Source organism: Nyctibius grandis, chromosome 7, assembly GCF_013368605.1.
Source record: "Nyctibius grandis isolate bNycGra1 chromosome 7, bNycGra1.pri, whole genome shotgun sequence".
NCBI lineage: Eukaryota > Metazoa > Chordata > Aves > Nyctibiiformes > Nyctibiidae > Nyctibius > Nyctibius grandis.
In genome coordinates this window covers 48,912,748-48,935,905 of record NC_090664.1, presented here as the reverse complement: position 1 = coordinate 48,935,905, position 23,158 = coordinate 48,912,748, and the positions used below count along the sequence as shown (strand labels likewise).

At 38.5% G+C, this 23,158-nt stretch overlaps 1 protein-coding gene across 1 annotated transcript in view; it reads right to left on the bottom strand.

Moving 5' to 3' along the window:
- Positions 1-23,158, bottom strand: part of PTPRN2 (protein tyrosine phosphatase receptor type N2) — a 698,861-nt gene that overhangs the window by 599,663 nt on the left and 76,040 nt on the right. The window contains exon 2 of the mRNA XM_068404529.1: positions 22,770-22,820. Within this exon, the coding sequence (XP_068260630.1) occupies positions 22,770-22,820 (51 nt within the window). The remainder of the gene's footprint in view (positions 1-22,769; positions 22,821-23,158) is intronic.

Below are 23,158 nucleotides of genomic sequence, written 5' to 3'. Positions count from 1 at the left end.
CAACACGTGACCACAATGCAGATAACAAGTTCATTAAACTCCTTTATTTCGAATTAGGTTGCAGAATTGTAAGAGCAGAGGCTACAGCACAGAGACCCTGCAGTGAGGGCCAGACAAACTGAAATGCCCACAAAGCATGGAAAAAATAATTCCAGTTCTGGCACTGAGCTAATAAGGAACCTGCTTCGCATCATAGGTAAGACAAAATTGGTGACAGCAAACACAATAGTTCTCTCTCCCCCAACAGTCTGCTATGGATGCCTGCCTGCCTCCCTCACATCATTATGCAGGCATGTTACTTATCCACCAAGACAATTTATTGAAACCCAAAGCAGATGTGAAACAAGGGCTCTGAAACCAGAGAAACCCCCAGATCGGTCACAAGGAAAGCAGCGGGTGCTTGTGCCTGGGGTGGGAGAAGAGAAACTGCACCCTCAAAATTCACCTCTGAGAAGACCTACTTAGGTCGAGTACAACACTGTGACACTAAGCAGCTGCACAGGTTCCAGTTTCAAGACCTGTATGGTCAACTTCATTCTGCTATAAAACAAATTAGAATAAAAAGTTTCATGTGTTGCAGACATAGCTTGGTGTGTCTCTTTTGCAAAGGTAAATAGCAAATTTAAAGGAAAGTCTGAAATTAGTGGATGTAGCACGGTATTCCCAGAATTCTAGCAAAGTGCTTAATCTGAGTCTTTGATGAAATTTGTTTCACAAAAGACTTTCCCCCATATACATGCACTGAGTATTATTTCCTCAGGTCAATTCTTGTGCCACTTATAAAATAAAATGGACAGGGAATTAATCATTTACATGCTTCTATGGAAATCATTACTCTAACTTTCCTGTTAAGAAAAAAAAAAAAAGAACATCTAAATTTGTCGTACAAGTAGCTGTATCCTTAGCACAATTCATTTCTTCATTTCAAATTAAGATGAACGGATCCAGATGGATGGATCTAAGACATTTATTTCAGTTAAGGTATTTACCAGGCTTCTTAAAGGTATATTAGTAATGCTAAAAGTGCAACACACCTCCTTACTTCTGCTTTTTCTTCTTCATATACAATACAATAATCCCATGCCACATCAACTTCCAACACTCTACACCATTTTTCATCAAAAATTTACAACAGGACACGCTTTTGAAGTTGCTTTTGCTTCACACTATGAGCCTCTAAGCATTCAGAGAAGCATTCAGCAACCATTAGTACCATACTTCTCATTAAGGTCTAAATGGTAAGAGAACAATGAGAAGAAAAACATTGCCAAGTCACCACAGAAGAGGACTAATTTTTACAATTGCTACTGCAGATTTGTTCCAAATCAGAACAGCCATTATACCATCAAGGAGATTCAAGTTTCAGAAAGGAAATTGCACCACTAGGTCAATACCAAAAAGTCCAAATAACAGTAAAGAAAAGCATTAAATGTACATAAAACTCTGTTCATCTGTCAGTCTGTGCCACATCCAACAGATCATGTCATATTTTTGTGCATACGGATCTACTGTATTTCATTATGTGAGATTGACTGAAAGTATTTGCATAGAAATCTTTCAAACTACATAATCTATGGCATTGGATAGTACAAATCTTCAACATAATACACATGAAAGTGTATTTCAACGGCTACTGTATCACTTTTTTATTGTGAACTAGTAACAGCTACAAACCAAACTAGCATTTAAAACATCTCCAGTTTCAGACACACTGTGCAGCTGTGACAATTGCCTTTCCAACAGGTGTTTTCAGCAGGAATCGAAGGAATTTTGAGATCTGAACAGCTCTGTTTTCACTTATTAATATGCCCCTTCCCATCCTCTCCAGCAGACAGAAACCATATATTTAGGTGATTAACTGATTTATAATCCTCAGAGGTACGGTCATTTACAAAGCAAGTCAGGAATGAAGATGGAAACAACACCTGTGAGGCATTTACATTTAGTTCAGAAGTGCTATTCTGCTAAAAGAGCAAGCATTGGAAATTAAAGCATTTACTATATAGGTGGTAGTATGACTGCTGTTGCTTTGCAAATCATCTCTCAGAAACACAGCATTGTGCCTAAAAATTCTATGTGCAAGGTCAAGCACCTAAAAAAGAATAAAACTTACATAGGTTACACCCCTTAACCCAGTCCTTTGTACCTATAAGTTATGACACAGAATATTTTATCCCTATAGAACTCTTTCCCCACTCATAGTTGGAGGCTCATCACCAGGCATCTCGATCTGTGGCTGTACAGGGTGTGAATTAATTTCTTGCTCAATAAAAACTTTTGTGAATTCAAAAGCATTATTTCCTTGTGGATTTCCACTCTAGCATCTAAGATAAAGAGTGAGATACAGCCATAGAAGAGTATGTATAAGCAGGGGTTACAATTCACATAGCCTTAGCAGTAAATATTCTTCTGCAGTTCTGTATGTGATTGAGTTGGGTCTCTAATGATTATGACACACTTTATACTTCCGCTGATTTATATGACATTCATCTGGTATAAATTCATGCGGACATACACCTGAACAATTTTTTGATAAACATATACAGGCACTCCAGAAACCTGCCCCATTACACACTTGTGCTGGTATGAATTAAATTACTCATTTCTGTATTATATTTGTGCTCTCCTAGCAACCAGCTGCTAGTCAGAGAACCACATTTTGATCTCTAGCCCTGCATGCTGCTAACAAAAAGCACCAACTTGAATCCTTACCCCAAAACCTGAAAACCCAATTACCACAGCAAAGCATCGAGATGAACAAACCTTTCCCACTCAACAGCACATTCCCTGGCTGTCCCAAATCCAGCTGTATGCAGAAAAAAGGAAAATCGTGGTAAAAAAGGGCAAGCCCAAAACGACCTGTAACCATCCTGAATCCACTCTTTTTGCACTTGTGACTGACTGATGAGGAGGTAATTAATAGCCTCCTCGTATTGTTACATACCAGTCACAGCTCACCATCGGTTTTTCCAACTCTGTTGGCAAGGCAGTGCTTGCCCGTAAGCCCATGCCTTCTGCAGGATTTGCTGCTCCTGAGGAAAGGTGCTGCACAGTCGTGATGCCCAGGCTGCTCTCCAGCCAGCTCATCCAGAGATGTTAACAGTGAGCTCATCACACCCCACACTTTCAGCCTAAGGTTTACTTTTCAGTCTCGTTGCCTTTCTCTGACATAAACACAAAATGTTTTCCATACCATCTGCTCATCTACGATGTAAGCAGGGTCAGCACAATGTTACATCAAAGTAATTTACACCTATTCATGCTGACTTACCAATAAATAACACATCACTAGTGAGACAAAATTATCTACAGACTTCCTAAGGTGTACAAATGTTACAGAGGCTTCCCTAACTATACTGCATGTGTAACTGCCTATCGCATGATAGAATAAAAGGATTTACCAGTTACCATTTGCTCCAGCTACCACAGAAGCATAACACTTAAGCCTAGTTCCACTGTCATTATGCTGCAGCAACCCTAAGTTTGAACTCAGCTCCACAGCCTTCTAACAGGTTGTTTTTCTATTAAAAAAAAAAAAATCGAAAATGGAGAAGCTGTCAGTCTTCTCTTGAATCACTGAACCAAGAGGCTGTATTAGTTGTGGGGAGAGGGGGTTGGTTCGTTGTGTTTTTACAGCTTGAGTTTCAAAATTCCCTTTCCTTGTGAAAGTTCAGGATTTACCCCAATGACCCAGACTATGAATTCTGCTTTCTAATCAGCCCTACCCATCATCACCCTTCAACGACGTTCACAGGGCATATTTCGATACTTAGCTGTGGCTTCTGCATGATCCACTCTTGCACTTGCTTGTGAGGGATGCCTGCCTCAGCAGGGTACAGGGGGAGAAGTTCATGAGGAGTCCAGAGACAGAGCTGCACTAATGCAGGAAAATAAAAGGTCAAAACTCAAGGAGGGAGTAAGGAAAAGGAACAATAGCACCTGCCTTATTTCTGTATCTGTGATTATTACAGCAAAATAAATCTGTGTGTGTATGGGAGAAGGGAATAAGGATCAGACCTGGCCAAAAGGGACAGAATGTTTGACTAACTATCAGTAGTTAAGAGTTTTGGTCCAAATTATGCTCCCAAAGCACATTCAGGAAAAGTCTTTTGTGGAGGTTTTCAGTTTGGGGTTTAAAAAAAAAACCATCAAAAATAACACTTCTGCCCTGTTCTTAACTGAAAGGGCCTGGGGAAATATCCACGGGCCTACAACAGCCTCATGCTGTGGGCACATCTCCAGCCACAGGAGGATTTCACAAAGCCACACCAGTGGCCTGGCAGCGATCACCTGTGGCTGGGAGACACTTCCCAACCAGCAGCAGAGCCACAACCAGGAAAATCTCCCTACCCAACTTCATGCCTCCAGCCACAAGAATCCCAACACATAATCTGACCCACCTGGCAATCAGAGTACCATACCCAGTGGTGGTCAGGAGGAGAGAAGGACCTTCCCTGGAGCAGGAGCAAAAAATAGGGATTGTGCTTCTGCTTATGGATTTTCTGACCATCGGGGAAAGAGACCCTCAGTGGGATATGGAGCTGGGTCAAGGACAGGACACACTCCTTAAGCTGGGTTTAAATCCCGGTATCACCTTAGCTCTATGCTCATGGATTTTTGAGGTTAGCATCTAAGTAAGGTTAGCATCTATATAAGATATTACAACATGGCCTCTGGCAGACCACTTCCTATTTGCACAAAGGTGCCATGAAAACTATTTCTGGCCAACATTAACATGCCTCTGGCTGAGCAGAAGACACAACCCAGCTTAATAATCAATCTTATTCCACCTTTTCTCCATGCAAACCAAAGGCTAAAAGCCTGGGGGAACATCTTGCTCCCTCCTGCCACCTGCTTAGGGTGGCAGAGGGGACACCATTTCTGGCACATACCCACGTCTTCCTGAACGCACCAAGAAGATTACTTCAGCTGGACCCAGCTGGGATGAAAGCAAGAGGCACGCACTAAGGGTCAGACAGGTTTTCATAACTCCAGCCCAACAGGCAGCCCTCTCCATCCTAATGCGCGCTGGACTGCACAGCCCACACAGGACACAACCCTCATGAGGTACAAGGCAGAAAGGGCAACCCACATCATCCTTGCCAGCATCAGCCACAGACACTCTGAGCCAGACGATCCAGCCACAACAGTCAGGGAACAGAAAAGAGCAAGTGCTACTGTCACATTAGCAATGTTTCTGACCAGAGAAGGGAAAGGAAAAGGCAGAGACTCACGAGAACAGTCAGGCTGCCTGCTTTTGCTCATGAAGATGCCAGAGAGGATGGGGCAGGAATGCCTGGAAGCTGGAGAGAGCAGCCAAGAGTCTCAAACAAGGCTTGGGAAGGAAAGGGCATCCTGGCCACAACAGCACAAACAAGGTGGACTTGAGAGAGCTGTACCTGCTGAGGCCATGCCCAAAACCATAACATCTTCTTAATGTTCAGGTAACAGCTTATTTTACGCATGTGAGTTTTCAAAACCTGTAGAAACTATCACAAGTATGGCTAACAAAACAGAATTTTAACTTTTCTTTCGTATAGTAGGAGAACACCTCAATACCAATTTTCTTTAAGACTTCTTGTACATCACATTTGAGCATATTTATGTTGCTTACAGGTACACATAAACATTGTTGTAAGACACGTGGCACGCCACAAAGAAAAAATAATTGCATTTCAACAAGTTACTTCTAAGACATTAGAAAACTCATAAACTTCTTCCTGACATAACAGTGGCCTTACTAAGAGAACCCAAATACTTTTGAACAACGAATAAAGTATCAGTCACTGCTGCCACTTACGGCTGATGCTGAATCATTCTAAAAGCAAAGATTGGCAAAGTTGCAAGCGTTTCACATAAATACTGTAAAACTTTGCCATTTTTAATTACTTTTCTGTGTCTTGATATTTTTGTTCTTTTTTCTGTTTGGTATCTGCCAGCTCTATCCAATTCTCTAAGTCTTCTGCAGCTATGAAATTCTTTGCTACCTCTATTGCCTATAACCAAAACCAGTCCTGAATCCATCAGCTTTTCACACCTCATTATGTTACTACTCCTTGTTACTGCATACCAAATTCACCGATTCTTTTCCATTCTCTGACAACTAATTTTTAACAGGAAAATGTACATGGTTGAATATATGGCAAATTAACTAGCATTTCTAGCTCTCTCAGACTAATCTCAGGCAAGACAATTTCTTTGGATTTCCCTTCTATCATAGATAATACCACTACATCAGATAATTCAATTATCTCACAGGAACAAAAAGAGAACATATATCAAGTATTTGAAATCCAGTACTAAAAGCTGCTTTCTAAGCCACATTATTATTACTCAAGCTCACCTCAGAGTAAGGAATTATTTTCAAGAGACTAAAAATTGTCAGAGTAGTGGATTTATCTCTGTAACATTCTTGCTTACCAGTTTCATGTTGTCTGCCACTAAAATAATGATAGACACACAAAGAAGGCTATTGGGTAATTCTGGAGCAGAACTTAGCATCTGGCTTTATCCATTCATTCAAAATTTCCCGTAATATTGATGGCGCTGCCATTATGGCAGCCATCCACAACTTCACATACCACGTTGGCACCAACCCCTGACAGATCACGTTACTACTTAAATAATGCTATTTTTTACAGAATCACAGGTTACAGTGCTCTAGTTATGCTTTTCTTTGCAGTAGTTTCAACCATAACCCTGACATAGCTGGGCTGTCAGTCGAGCCTGTCCAGCTTACAGCTCTACACTGCTGGCACCTTTTATCCTACCTTAGCAACCTAGCAAATGCATCAGGCAAAACAAATAGTAATGGCATTTAGAGATTAGCTAATTCATCCAGCTACTAACAAACCTCTGCTGGTTAGGGCAAGACAACAACAACAGACTAAACTTGTTAAAACAGGCATAGCGATTAATAGAGACAGCCAGACATCTCAACCCGCTACGCCTGCCTACTGGCTTTATTCGGCACTGTTGACAAATGGAGTCTCAAATACTCAGAAATATGAGTTACAAAAATACAAACAAGCACATGAATCCATCACATAAATTTTGCTTTTTTGCCTGACTGGAAAAAAAAAAAGTCAAAAAAAAAAGGAATTCTCACACCAACAGAACAAGATGTCCATGCAAATGTTGTGTGGCCTTTTCTGACATAATTGTCTCATGAACTCTCACTTTAGGCAAAGAGCATTTAATTTACTAATTTTTTCATACTGCATATTCTCTGAGAATAAGGTCATCAAGCCTCAAAAGGATATGGAAGATTCAAGAAAATAAACTTTCTTCTCCTTATGTATCTCCGTCTTGGATATGATGTTCCAGACCTCTGGCACTGAAGCAAACTCACTCCTCAAGTAAACCAAGACTTTTAGCCCGTTCCTCACACAAGCACTCTTGATGCAAATGAGCAAACAGTGACTCATGGAATAAAATTAGGGATCAACTCTATAAATTCTTTTTCCCAAGAGTGTTGCACTTTTCCCTCCAAAAAACAAAGGCAAGTTTCCCATTTTAAAAGTAAATATTCTTTTAAAAAGATTAAAATAAAATAATATTTGCTATATTTTTAAACTATACTAAATAATACAAAAGTCAAAGCATGCCTACAGCAAATAGTATTTACATGGTATTTATGAATATATACAATAACCTTCATTAAGTACTATTTTTTACTGTTTTCTCTTCGAAATCTTTGGTGAGGAGTAGCTTTACCAAAACATTGCACACAGCTCAGGTTCACATAAGCTTTTAGAAACCCCTAAGCTACTAATATATCCTGACACTTGACTCAGAAGTCAAAACCTAGCACCTTAAGATGTGTGGAGGGCTCCTATAAACCTAAAGAACAAATATTTGAGATGAACATTAATTCAGGTTAGTAACAGATTTGGGGATGGAATTGGAGGTATAAGGGAGTGTAAATGGAAACAACATCCAAGGTTTGTCTGTAGGAATCTGGTAGGCTAAACAATTTCTGTGCTTTTGACCCAAATGGCTGCTGGCAGGAAGACAATATGGCAAGTTAATCCAAGCAGCCCGGCCCCAACAGAAATGGCTTCTTTTATCCCAGTCTTGATGAAGCAAAAATGAAAGTTACTTGCACTGGCTCCACACCTCGACACCATCATGCGTTTTCCAGAGGTGTCCTTTTCAGAAGAGTACCCAGAGTCAGTCTTCCTCCTCACCCAACTTGAGGCTCCTTGCATGGCCTAGGAGATCCCTCAGCCATGGAAGCAAAACTGAATTTCACTTTTGGTGTCAGCCTGGGAGGAAGGGTGAGGGTGTGTATGGGAAGGAAGGCTGGGGGGAGCCAAGCTGTCCCCAGCCTTTTACCACTTTTGAGATTCCCTCACTTCTTCCTCCCTCTCTTACATGTCTCCAGGCTCCCTCCATGGTCCTGAAGCATCTCTCCCCCCCGTGCAGCATCCTTTCAGTGATGCCACACTATTTGCAAAAAAATCAGCTTTCCTTCCCTCAAGCACCAAGTGCTGCTCACACAGGGCATCCCAGGCTATAGCAAGGAGAACAGGTGTCAGGTCACAGTCAGGCTCTGCTCCGATACAGCGAGGACAGTGTAACAGGACATGGAAAAAACAACACTGAGCTGAGGAGCTCTGGAGAACAGAGCTTTCTGTGGCCCAGGTGAAAGAAGAACAAACCACTACTTTTGCTGACCCTGTTTTCCAAACCAAAGTTGCTGTCAGAAGCAGTTCAGGTCAGAACATCTCGTCATCATCTTCTCAGCCCTGCCAGAAAGAGCTGCCTATATTCTTCGGTCGAGTCTGAAGTTGATTCAGATATTGTTAACAATAAAAGATGAAATTATGAGTTTTTAAAGCCCCACTCAGATTCTCTTCCACCTTCCACAAAAGTGGCCACTAATCAATACTATTCACAGTTTCTTCAAGTGCAATTGTGTAAGACGTTTCCGAGGCACTGCTCACAGGGGGGAGTCAGCCCCTCGGCTCACAACGCTCACAGACCTCTGCAGAGCACGGATCCAGCCGTGCAGCCAGCACGGCTCATGGGCACAGACGGTAAACAAGTAGAAATAAATCAACCTGTTCCCCCATAAAACTGGTGCCACTTGAACTGCAGTATCTCCCACACTGATATTGTAGATAATTGTTTCATCTTGATTACTACCAGTTAGCACCCAAAGCAATAAAATCTTTCACATTCTCATTTTATTCAAGCCAAAGGACAACCCTGCTGCAGTGACATATGGCTCTGCTCCTCTGCAAGTGTGTTAGACTGCATACAAAATCTCCTTGTCTAGCAAAGGATAATGTTTTTTAAAATCAATGACCTGCATTAATTTGTATTTTCCACCAAGAAAACCTCACCTATAATCATAATCATCTTTCTATACAGCAGATAGATGAGTTTTCTCACATTGTTTGCATTTTTTCTGCTTTAATGGAGTGTTTTTACACTGTTATTGATTATATAGCTGTAATGTGTGATTTTTTCCCAGAAAAAAAGTCAGCTTAGGGTTGACAGACTGCAGGGCACATCCTGCACAGTTGAAACAACACAAAGAACAGTCTAGGGGATATGAACTGAGGATGGGACTAAGTTTTGCACCACTTTGAGAAAAAAAAAAAAGGCAGTTCACAGCCATTTACTTATGTACGATTTTCAACCTTAGGGGATTTGATATGTCTCTGGGTTTTACTTTTTTTTAATCCAAAAGCTTTCTTCGTAGTATATGTGCTGACATCCAAGTGAGCACCCCAAACTCCATGCAACAGGATTAAACCCCCTCCTGCTCTTCTCATGGCTGCATGATTCCTCCCCATGTTACTGCAAGATGACCAGCTGCCACGGGCAGGGCAGAGACTACCCCAGGTTGCTCTTTTGGGAGCAGGAACTAACATTTCCTCCTCTGTGAGGCAGACAGGGACCCAAAACCATGGTCCCCCATGTCCTGCAGGAGACCTTTATAAATGGCTTCTCATAAGTCTTCCTGGTGAGAATGGAACACATTTGTATTTTCGTGTAGTTAGAAAGCGTTTCTCTGCTTGAAGATACAGGTTCACATAAGGAGATCTGCAGCTCCATAAAATCATAGGAGCTGATGTACAAGCACGGCTCATAAAAAGGCACGCACAAACAGGCAGGAAAAAAACCTATTTATGCCTCCTCTTTTTCCATCTAAACCTACACTTCTGAAAACAGCCGATTTCAGAACCAAGACAATTCTGTTTATTTATTGTTTTTAACAAAATGTCTTCTGCCTGTGCCAACAACTTCTTAATAGTAAACAGGATGCAAACTGCATGACATACAGGAGCAGATTTTGTTTAGCAAATGCTTAATGTCATTGTCATGGTTTCTAAAAAGACAGCTTGTAATGGCACTGAAATTCGCACTTACTGCAGCTTAATTAACAAACGCCCATTTCCCGTTCATATCTAATGTAGAGACTTTCACATTAAAAAAGGGAAATATTTACTCATGTACTACTGTATGCGAATGAGATGTATGATGAAAAACCCTTAGCCCTAGAATTCTGAACTATCAGTTCCTTTGGTCTATGACCAAATAATGTGGTCATTCTCCCCATAACTGGTATCATAAGGTATTATTTGAGCAAGCTGATCTGCCTTTGTGAGTTACTCGTCTAAGCAAAGCAAGAAGGAGCCATCGCATTAACTTCACAAACCTTTGCAGCCCTGAGAATGTACAGCATCTCCAGAACTGAGTTTCAGTTAATGTGCATTGGCCAAGAGATGTCTGGGGATAGAAAAAGGATTCTTCACAGTAAACTGATTCTTTCTACAGATTTTTGAGGTAATCTTTTTGAAGCTGCAGATGCCTTCCATTCTAAAACAGGCTGTCAACCTCTATTCTGGTCATAACTTATTTTCAATTACTATGCCAACAAAATACAATGAAACCTGTAAACCTTTTTTTGCCATCAATTTGTGGACGGTAATATTTCATGAAATAACAAAATAATTTTACCCAATGACCTAATTCCTCAGGAAAAAAAAAACAAACCAACAACAAAACTCTTTTGAGGGTTAGTATAAATCTCTTTTTAGATAACTGGAAATAAAGCCCAGCAAGAAGGAACAACTTCTAACTGGCAATGCATCAGATCTAGGGACTCGAAATGAGCACTAACTGTCTGATTACCGTTTTAGCGAACATGGATTTATAGCTTGTATTGCAATGTTAAACATGCTCATCAACCCTTTGCCACTGAGCACTCCACCTTCCACTGAAACAGTGCTGAGACAGGGATTTTCTTCTGCCCAAACTTCTTTCAGAGGTTTTAATTTCTTCAGTTATAATAATTTGTGATTCAAGTGTTTGTATGGGTGAGCTCTAACTTGAAGAGCAGAAAGACTACCCATTGGGCTTTCAAGGCAAAGGCAGTGACCCTGTTTAAAACAGTGATCTACTACAAGAAAAGGAAATCTTAGTAATAGACACTATTTCAAACATTTTTAACAGAAACACTGAGTAGAACTTTGGCATCTAAAATTAAATTTACCATAACAAAATTGAAGCAAATAAAAAGAATTTGAGACATGGAATAGGACTGATATTTCTTAACTGTGTATCAGTATTACATTATCTTATGGTTTGTTGAACATATTGGCCCATTTTCATCCAACCAAGGAAAAAAATAAGTGGAAAAGTTTAAAAAAAAAAAATTACTTCATTTAAGAATCCAATATTTAAAACACAATCATTTACATGTAAGCAATCAAAATAGTAGGTACAAATTCAAGAGGAAACTTTACTAATAGCTACTGTCAGTGAAAACAGTTTGTTCCATTAAATTACCCATCAGCAAAATTCCACTAAAATGAAGGCAGGCTGTCAGTAAAGAGAAGTAGGAACTCTTAATTATTGTAGAAATCTAGTAAATCTTTACATCTCAAACTTGGAAGTTAAACATTGAAGGGAAATGAAACAACATCCTACAAAGAAAGATTAAATCAGAGGACTAACAGGACACTATTATAATTTGGGAAGGTTTGGAGGTTTTTTGTGTCACAATAAACACAAGAAATAGTCAAGTTCATCACTTAAAGCTAGAAAATTAAAGATTAAACCAAAACAAGTGCCACCACCCCACCCTCTCCCCGAAAACCACTCCACCTCCAAAGGAAGCGAATTGATTTAATTTTGGAAATCCACAATCCATTTAAACTGCTTCCACTGTGATTGGGTATTGCAGGTTGCCTTCTATCAGTGCCCAATATACTATGAAACTACTGGCAATCATACCAACCAAATGTCCATCCATCTAACTGTCAAACTACCCCAATACCTTTTTTATCTGAATTTCACAGGAAGAGAGATACAGCAGCATGATGTACAGTCAAGAGAGAGGACTACAGGACAAAGAAAAAAATATGAAGGAAGGCCTTATTAGTTTTCAACTCTGCCCTCAGGGTTTGTTTTTTTTTTCCCCCCCACCGGCACATTACATAGTTTCTGGTTGGATAATACACCTCTTTCTCATCTATTATAGAGTTCAACATAGAGAAAGAATCAATTACAACTCAATAACAGACAGAGAAAGCTAACAAAAGAAATTCTAGCCATTGAAAAATTGCATTGTGTGCAACTGCTCACAATCATACCTCTCCTGTTACTTCCAGGAAACAATTATGATGCTATAGTCTAATCTCCAAAAGTGTCAGTGAGATACTGCTGTTGAAAGACTAAATACAATCTTACAAGGGCTAAGATTAAATAGAAAAAGTTAGGTACACATTTTCAACCTTGCAAATTCAATATTAACACAAACATTTGATGCATTATGTCAAAAACCAAAACATTTTCCGTTTGACGGACATCTGTCTTTGAAGAGTTTAGAGTCCAAACATTAAATGTTGTATTCCCTTACTCTCCCTTAACATCTACTGCCGTTACCAACTTCCTTAAGTCATGCTGATCATCCCTTGGAGCAAATAGAGAAACACACTGACAGAGCAGCAAAAGCAATCAAATGTTTCTCAACTTATGCAGAGAAGCAGTCAAAGTTATTTAAGTAAAGGAATAAATCATAATAAATAGTTTGGGACCATAAAATATATTTATTGTTTGTCTACCTCTAGAGCAACTTTTGTTGCTGTTGCCATGGAGGTTGTAGGGCATGAAAGAGAACTCTTTAAATTAAAGGCTTCGAACGATTTATAATGGAGAATGACTTTTCATTAACAGGTCTTTAACTGTTAATCACAGTGCTACTATTAGTTCACTTTCAGATTGTTCTTATTTATTAAATGAGGACATAGAACAAAAAAGCCTGTCACTGTTCTTTATTACAGAGCATTTATTCTAAGCATTAGAATAAAGAGAAGGTATATATTTTCTAGCTCTCTTTGGATAAATCTTCTACTTTGGACCCAATCCAGTCCAAAAATAAGGACTTCCAGTAGTAGGTACACAACTTAGGATAAAAATTCTACGTTCTTTATTTAAAAATAAAAAAACAAAAGCAAATGTTACATCTGTTTAGTTCATCTGTTCAGAACAGAGACATTGAAAGTTAGTTTCATATGTATATTATATATTTCTGGTTTTCATGTGCATATGAACTTGCATCTCTCATTTAGAATATTATGAAGTAATTTCCTCCTCCTTAGCTTTTCACATGACATCATGGATGTTATTTATTGTTGAATATATTTTCACATACAAGCTATCTTCAGACAAAAAAAAGTCACTGTCTTGCAGAAACTATAATCAGAGTTTTGCTCTGCTGAGGCAGATGAGCTTTCAAGTGATCCAAGGCACAACGTTTTGCTACTCAGTTCTCTGATATTCTTTGATGAGTTACTTAGCCAGGACCACAACATTCCCCCCCTGCAAACCATTACTAATTTTTTTTCTATTATGTTTACTGTCCAAAGGCAGATTGAAAGTCAAAAACCTATTAGTGTTTGTCAAATGCTATGAAGTCAGCAACAAAAAGGTGTTTATTAAATGACTGTTGTAATGCAACAGCAGCCAACTCATGTGCAGTCTGGCCAGCAAACAAGAAGGATTTTTGACAGAACTTTTGAAGGGAAAGGGGGAAGAAAAAAAAAGGGAAAGAAAAAAGGTATGGCAATTTAAGCACAGAGAAACTTGTAACTGAAAGAAACATCCAAAACTATCTTATTCAGGAGGCGTTTAAGAAATCTCCAGCTTTGCCTCACACACACCCAAGAAAATGCACAGAGTGAATAGTCGAGTCATTAATTAATGGCCTTGTAAAATCAGTACATTTTGAAAATTTGTAGTCTGATTCATGATCCCATATTTTAAGCATATGTACTATTAGACAGGATTACTGAAGTTTTCAAAAAGAAAGATACAGGCAGCATGATTATTAAAGCATACAGTTTTCTCAGGGAGGAAATGGGTTCAAAGTTTCCTAGTCTATCCTCTTTTGGACACTCCTGTCACTGCCTCCGTTAATTACCAGAATACCTTGATAATTAATGATAATTAATCTGATTGACCCACTTAGCAGCTGCTGCACTGAGACAGCATTCACTTAATATTTGGGGGACAAAGGCAAATATCACAGTTTCACCTCTAACAGAGATCAGGTAAAGTCCAAAATAAGCAAATAGATCCAAAATTATGCATCTCATTTTTGGAATTAAACATTCATAAGTAATCAACAGGCTAAGTAGAAAATATCCTTTTAACATCAGAAAAAAAATTTCATAACTCATTCAAATCTGGAGTCGCGCAGTAATCACAATATGGCTGTGTAGCTGTCACTGCCAACTCACCAATTTCACATCTCTCTTGTTTCGACAATTTTTATTACTATTCTTTGTTCATAAATATGTTTATGCAGGTTTTGGTGTTTGTTTGTTTGGTTTTTTTTTTAGTAGAGGTGAATAATTTAAAGAAAGAATAACAGGCAGGTTTTTTTATTTTTTCAAAAGTCACAACCCAAACGTCTTAATCACGAAGTAAAGCATAACACTTCTGAATGCCCCTTGACACAAGAAAGGGAAAAAGCATGCTGGATTTGCAGCAGAGGCACACTGCTGCAGTGTCACTCCAAACCAGGATTCATATGCTTTCCACCTCGTTGCCAGAATATTGTCCCTTGGTGTTCTCCTCTTCTCCAGAGACCATGCTGTCCTTTTCAGGCTCTTGTTTCATGATTCATCAGGCACAAATTTTACTGAGACTTCCCCAATGCCTTTTTTCAAACGGGCTGTACTTTTCCATGGTCTCCCAAATGTTACAATTACTTTTTTTTTTTTTTTTGAGTGTAATAAAATAATGAAATAGGGAACATCTCTGACATGTCCAACAAATGTGCCAACAGCTGCTACACAGCTTACCCAAAAAGAGTTAATGAAGGGGTCCACCACACATTAATAGCATACATGACACAGACAATATCTCAGATATCCAAATACATTTTCATGAAAATTTTAATATGCTAGTATAACATGCATTTTCTAAATTACCCTAAATTGTATGTAACCTGCCTAGTACAAGTTCCAAAAAGCAGCAAACAGGATTTGCCTGTTTTTTGTAATAGACACACACACATTGCAAGAGTGAAGACTTCATATCAAATATTCAATGGATAAATACTGACTCTTTTCCTCCAAAAACAACAAATCCAAAAATTTCAGAACTTCAGTCCTGCTTAACATCAGATCATTACATTATATTTTGGACACTCATCCACATTATCACCACAAATACATAATTTGGGTAACAGAGAAAGAGATACTACATAAAGTTTATTCTTCAGTGATCTAGCCCACTCGCCTTCCCAACCTTGGATGGGGAGGTGGAGTCTTTTAACCAAACATCTTGAATCGAACACCAAAACCCCCAAAAAATCACTCAAACATACACTGATTAAACAATTTTACTTGCAACGCTCGCCCTGCTTCTGTGAAACCCAATGCTGATATTTGGAGTTAAAATATACTACCACAAGTCACAACACTAAGATAAATATGAAAGTTTCCATATGACAGCACAGCAGCGTTCTTGCCTGAGCTGGAAGAAAAAGGAGGTCTGTCCACATGAAATAGGACTGTGCAACACTCAGCAGCTCCAAGACTTATTTACTTACACAGGACACAGGAATATAAAGGATTACTTACGGCTGGTGGTAGATTTATGGTTGTACATAGTTGACTCTTACTTGGTGCTGGACAGCAGGCTGTCAGCGAAGGCCGAGTGATGGTTTTGTGCCCTGCAGGAGCTACTATTTGAGATTCTCCGCACAAAAAAAAAACCACAATAAAGCTTTTAGTGACAGCTAGGATGGTGGATAACCATAGCTGTGTTATTCTGCTAAGTGACTTTTCCTAAGGAGAAGATTGTAACTTCACCTTTGATCACTACTCCAGTTTAAATGCCAGTTGTGCTAGACACTTCTACCCCACTATCACACAGGTAGATATTTTAACACCACACTGAGACAAAAACAAGACACAAATAGACAGTTTGGAAGATAGATTGGCCTTTCCTTCAAAAAAAAAAAAAAAACCATCACACTCCATCTGCTTTGCCTTGCAATAAAGTCATCACTGCCCTGGCATTTTTAACCTCGTGCTAAAACTAGAATGTTATTTTTTCATAGTGCTTTTACCTCAAAGAGCTCAGAATCCTTCAGCATCAATGTTGAAAATGTTCCTGTCAGTGAACAGTGAGCTGTGCATACTCAGTAGCACACCAGACCCCTTCTTGTTTAGAAACTGAGGTAGTACAATGTATTTGCAAAGCAGCAGCATGATTGGGTGGAGTAGAGCTGAGAAATTCCAGAATTTCTACAGTCACTATCTCCTACTCTCCTTCACTGCGTTATCACCGTTCATAACGCTAGTTATGCATTGCAACTTCTCTTCTACTTGTTAATCCTGAGGTCTGGCACCTGCTGTAGAATAATTTTAGTTAATTAAACTCTTTTAACTGTATCTTTTAACTATATTCTGTTATCTGAATAGTCTTGTTTAGCATGGGTACTTAAAGTTGCTGAAGCCTTGGGCCCCAGCTCTTGCAAACTCTTGAACCTATCTTGAACTATTGCTTCGACACGTGAAGGAAGGCCTTGAAACCAGTGCAAACTAGAAGACAAGGAGGCTACAGTTGTCAGAGTAAGCTGTAACTCAGAGTAAGCTGTAACTCAGCAGAAGCTGTAGCTTTTGCAGATAAGAAGTTTCACAGCTCACTTAGAAGACCAAGAATCCAATAAGAAACAGAAGGACCCCAGACCACTAATTACCGTTGGACCAAGAGGCGCATCCATGGCGCATGAACAGTGAGTGCATAGGTTGTAAGGGTATAAATACCTGCGTATTTCTTTGTTCTGAGTCCCTCCTCAGAGGCACCCAAGCTCGAGCTGTCCTTACGGCCGCATTATTCAATTAAATTATTTATTTTCCTGGCAACTGGCGTCTGAGACTCTGCTTTGAGAAACCTAGGGCGAAGAAATTTCTTTAACACACTGCCATTAATACAGGTGTTTTTAGAGCTTCATAAGACAAGGGGAAGTGAGAGCTAATGTTAGAGCAGAGGGAGTACACAAGCTGATGGAGAACCAGACACTCCCCCTCAAACAAACTCCGTATCTTTGATTTGCTCCTATTACATGACTCTGTCACATAGCCTCATGGGGAACAAGTGCGGAGGAAAAATGAGCAAATTTCAATCTTCGTGTTTATTTCCACTGATGCAAACACCAAATTATTTCAAAAGATACCTTTTGAACTCTTCTTAACTAAGGTACTCATCCTCACAGCCACAGATTCTCAAGAATATTTAGCTCGTAACTCATTCTTGATTTCGGTTGAACAAAGTGCATAAATACTTCTGAAGATGTGGGTTTTCAGAATACCATGATACAATGGTCGATTTTAAAATTTTCTCCTTCTTGAGTATCATACCGATTCTGACATACTTGTTCAAAGCAAATTTTTAAAAAATTAAGTCTCTGACAAAAAAAATGTTCTCCTTGAACTGGTATAGAAGAACCATTGCAAGTAAATCCTTGTATTTAAGTAACAGGTCGGGGTTTTACTCCAAACATACATATATTCCCATTTACCTCAGAATTCAGGTTAGAAGTTACATCATCAGGTTTACCTCACAGTATGGTATTAGGACTTCAGTTACTTGTGAAGAATTCCCACATCCTTGGAAAGCACAGAAATTCTCTGTACATACAGTAAAGCGACAGTATATAGAGGTTCCACTTGGTGTTACTCCTCAGAAGTCTGAATTTAATTACAACAAGCACCGATTCTTACCGAAAAGCTTTGGAAAGCTTAGGCACAGATTTATAGTGTCATTTGACAAATTTTTGATAGCTTTTGTAAGAGCAGTGCCTTGCAAATGCAGATGTAGCTGCAGACATCTGTTAGCTAAACAATGCTGAGGTGCATCTCCCTCTGTAATTCCATCCTACTAGGCAATGATCTGGAAAACCTCAAAGCATAACACATTAAGTTCAAGAAACCATTTCAGGGATCCTGACTCCTCTCCCTTATCATCTGTAGCGCATGTTTACCATTTATGGCTCATCACCAGCACATGCAATCACTTATATTTCAAATGTCCAAGGAGCTCTGTAGCTGTGGAAAAAAGTACATTAATATTCTGAACTATCTGGAGACATCCAAACTTGGAAAAGCTCATGACTTTGTACTGCAATGCTTGGATGCCTTTGACACACCGTGCTAACCTAAGTCCCTCCTAACAAGCGCAGCTTGCATACATAAAGCAATATTGACTCAGCTGTGCACAGCTGTTCACACAGCCTTTCAGAAGCACAGCATCTTCAAACACTACTGCAGACATTAGACCATGTCTTCCTAGGAGAGGTTTAGTGGTTGTCAGTGAGGCTTGACTCAATGATGCACAGTGCGCCAACAACTGTATTTAATTAACTTTTTTGGTTGGCCTCACAGAGCTGTTTTCTACAATCTGATCTTGTCTGCATGAACCCTGTTATGATTTCATGCAGGAATGAGACTTGCAGCCACAACATCTTTCATAAATAAAACTGCCCTGATTTATAAAGGCTCTGTTGATAAAGAGCAAAGATATCATGGTATCCACACACAGATAAAACACAGCACAAAGCTTCTTTCTGAAGCAAAATATCTGCAGATTAAACCTAAAGGAAAGAATGCCATTCTTCTAAATGATCCGTTCAAATAGTTTAATAAAGGGAGGAATGAGAACAATAAGGGATGGTTATTTTTAAATGAATGCTTTTCTCTACACCACATGGTGTCTTTCCCAGTGGCACTACCAGAACTCAATAGTGTGATTTCATAAGAAAGCATAAGAATTAGTCTTTGCTTTGCTGCTTTCAGAAGCCAGATTGTTTAAATCTTCCAATGAGGAAGCTACATGAGCTGATGTTTACATGAGCTGCTTTACTTATCACTTAAAATGCAAAACAGAACATTATCCAACTGTACTAAGTTTAATATATAAAATACAAGCACATTCTAGGCATTAACAATTATGAAAAAAAATACACACACAGGCAAAACTCATTTGCTTAAACTTCTAACCCAGACAACAAAACATATGTGAACATGTGAATGTCATATCCCTCTTTACTCACAGCTATGTCACTACACATACCCCCATTTCAAATACTATTCCCTATATTATTCTTTCCCCTTCTATATATCTTGCTTAATTAAGACATTGTTATTTGCTTCCTTTGGCATCTGCAGCAGCTTATCAGCACTTACCGGGGAGCAAGCATTTCCAAGCTCATAGAATGCCAGATTATTTTCTATTACTGTCTGCAGCTCATAAGTATATCCAACTTTCATAGCAAGTTTTTTAGCTGCAAGCTTTCAAGCTTCAAGCATTTTAGATGGGTGAAAATATCAGTTCCTCCAACTGTAAGATAGAGGTAATTGTATACCAGAAGTTAAATAAATGACACCTAAGCCACTTTGCCCTGCAAAGTTCTAGCTTTACAAAGGAAGAGTCCAGGAAAACTAACTCAGTCTTTTTGCCTGGCTTATCCTTATGCCATTAAAACAAACATGAAACAATATATTCCTTTTTAACCACTTGATGAGTCAGTGCAGCTCAGGAAACTGATAAAAGGCTTATGGAAATAAATTAATATTGCATGACTTGCTGGAGCTTTTAAACAAACATAAGTGAGAACCCATCACCGAAGCCAAAAGAGACCTTTATATGATGAGGGAAAGCGGCAGAGAAGTCAACAATCGTTATTACAGCAGGTTCTTTGCCCTGCGAAAATGGTACATGACCTAAGCAGATGTAAGAGATCCAACTGATACTGTTATGCTGTTTATATCAGATCTTACTACTGGATTATATTGCTTTTAACAATAAAAGAAATTTCTTTTAACATCCCTTTTTTATTCATACAAATAAACATTTATCAAGACCTTTCAGGCACTTAATCTCTTCTTCAAAATAAATGAGAAGGGAAGAACAGTATTTTTTGAAGTTATAAAACAGCTCAGTTATTGGTGTTTTCAGTTATCCTTTTACAAGTTTGATGCATGACAAGTACTTGCAGTCTCCAGTTGATGACATGAAGTGAGATAGCAAATACTGTGACTTATGTCTTTACCCAGTTTCATTTTCGAAAATGCGGTCAGTTCAGTTACCTTTGCTGGAAGCCGACAGACAGATCAAAATTATCAGCCTTCCTGCAGGAGTCCGACTCAGATCTGCAGATCACAGATGCTTCAAAGATGCTGTCCAAAAGTAGCTGCTGTTTCTTACCCACATTCACACTGTACTTCAGAAACATGCACTTGTGTGACAACAAAGGAGGCAAATCTTTCCATGACCTTGCAATACACAAAGTAAGCTCTGCTCCTGAGCATCGTGACCTCCACAGACTTAAGTTCCCAAGCTTCCAGCCAAGCAAAGCATTCACATTTTAATACACCAGGATTTCTGAAGAGCTTCAGAGATACAGTTGAACCAGAAGCAGTTTGGATAGGAAAAATGCGAAGGACTGCTCAGAAAAAAAAGCAGCCCTCTTCTTTTCTCGTACATGTAAAAAGTAAATCCTGATGGTATTTTAGTACTTCAAAGTACAATCTTCCAAAGATTCTGTTAATTTTCTCAAGAATAGTGTATTTTTACTTGCATCAAGGACAGCATTTAAAATTCATTCTAGACAACATTTTCCCACTTAGGGCAAAAATATGAAATACTTTTCAATGACCTTAAACACATTGACAAAATCCCTGCCTGTATTTTTTTTTAGTTAAGATCAGCCATTAGGAAATATCATTGATCAACGGGCTTATTCATTACTGACCTTTCTTTAAGTTACAGGTATGCCAAAACAAGAGTAGATCTACAGAAGTGCTTTCTGAATTTAAAGATACAATTCCCATAATCTAATTTTGCACTCTAATGAAAGTCATGTTGTTTTTAAAAACTGCCTCTTCAATTAAGAAAACAGGCAGAGCAAGAAGCTTGATAGGAACATCTTGATTGAAAATTTTTTGCTGTCAGTTAAAGTACATACATTTCTTTACTATCACCTGTTGTATAAACTCCTATTATACGCTGTCTGCCAGATATAATGGTGACCTATCACAAAACCCAGTTAAATATACTTGCATTGGGGAAGACTACAGCTAGGCACTGAAGATCATTCATAGTCAGCAAAACACACTGCTGTAGAAAACTGCCACTGCCCTTCCTGGTGTCAATCATAGAAAGTGCCAATGCAGAATTTTTGCATATTATTGGAACAACTTTAAATGACATTTTTACACAAGAATTACCTTTGAAGATATTAATAAATGCACTGTATCTAACATTCTACCTATTTTAATTCCTCCCAACTCCTCAACCATATTTCTGTCTTTTATTCCCTCTCCTGTGTGCATTTGTCTTGACATTCAACAATACTGGAAACTTAACCTCATTTCATCTTAAATTTTTGTTAAATTAGGATATTAATAAAGTTTATCTATTAAAGACCCATATTATTGGCTCCCATGTTTGATGGAAAACAAAACTATTTCTTTATGCCATGCATTCATGAAGGGAAATTTCATATATAATATGTAATTTAAAAAAAAAATCCCTAATTATGGATCTAAATATTTTACGACAGTAATTGCTTCAAAAAATCTCTCTCTAAACACAGTATGTTCTTCATCAGGAGTTAAATGTTTTCATATAGCACATTAACAATCTTTGACTATTGTCAGAAAAAAGTCTTTCCTACTACTCCATTAGACACATTCACACATTTGTTTTGGCTTTTTTGACTTACTGAAAAGAAATTCTGAAGGAGAGCAGCAGAAAGCTGCTTCTGCATAGTTCAAGTAAAATCACAGAAAAAGGAAGCAGGATAATCAAGAACAATGATAGTCTTCCTTTTAGACCTTCTTTCTTACTATAATAAATAACAACCTTTTGAAGAAAAGGAAACTGAAAATTACTCAACATCATCCACTAAAAATATTAACAACTTGAAGATAACAAAAAAGTTATTTTCACCTTGTATTAAGAGAAATTAAATGTTAGCATATTTCAGTGTGTTTAATTTAATTACCATCTATTTCTCTTAAATACAAATACTCTCTCAACCTTGAACAACATAATCTTTTTTTTAAATCTATTAAATTTCCCCTAACTGCTGACCAAAATAGGCATACCTGGTACTTTTTTTTTTTTTCTTCTCTCCTTCTCATTCATATATAGATTTGGCTTATTGAATCGACCACATAGCAATTGCACAGCAGAGGACAGAGTAGTCGGCAAACAAAACATCAAAGACTTACCATTTACACAGATTTCAAAAGATTTGCAAAGGTCATCCTCAAACAGGCAGCCTAAAAACACAATAGAAAGGTAAAAATTAATACAGGTTTCAAACTGTGGATAATTAGTGCAGACTGAAGACCCCTCAGGTTATTAAATGCTCAGCAAAAGTCAGACATTTGGTTGGCCTTAGGAGTCTAAATTGGGCAGTACAGAAAAGTCAAGAACATGGAAACAGGTCTGGTTAGACAGCACATCTTACTAACTGGTTACGTCCAGAATAACCTTTCATGTTTTTCTTCCCCCTCATTCCTCTGAGGGTTCAGTTTTCTCTGTGCATGTCTCTCCTGTTTAGTAATTTGAAGAACTTTATGTTCTCTCAATTTTGAATACATTATTATACCACAGC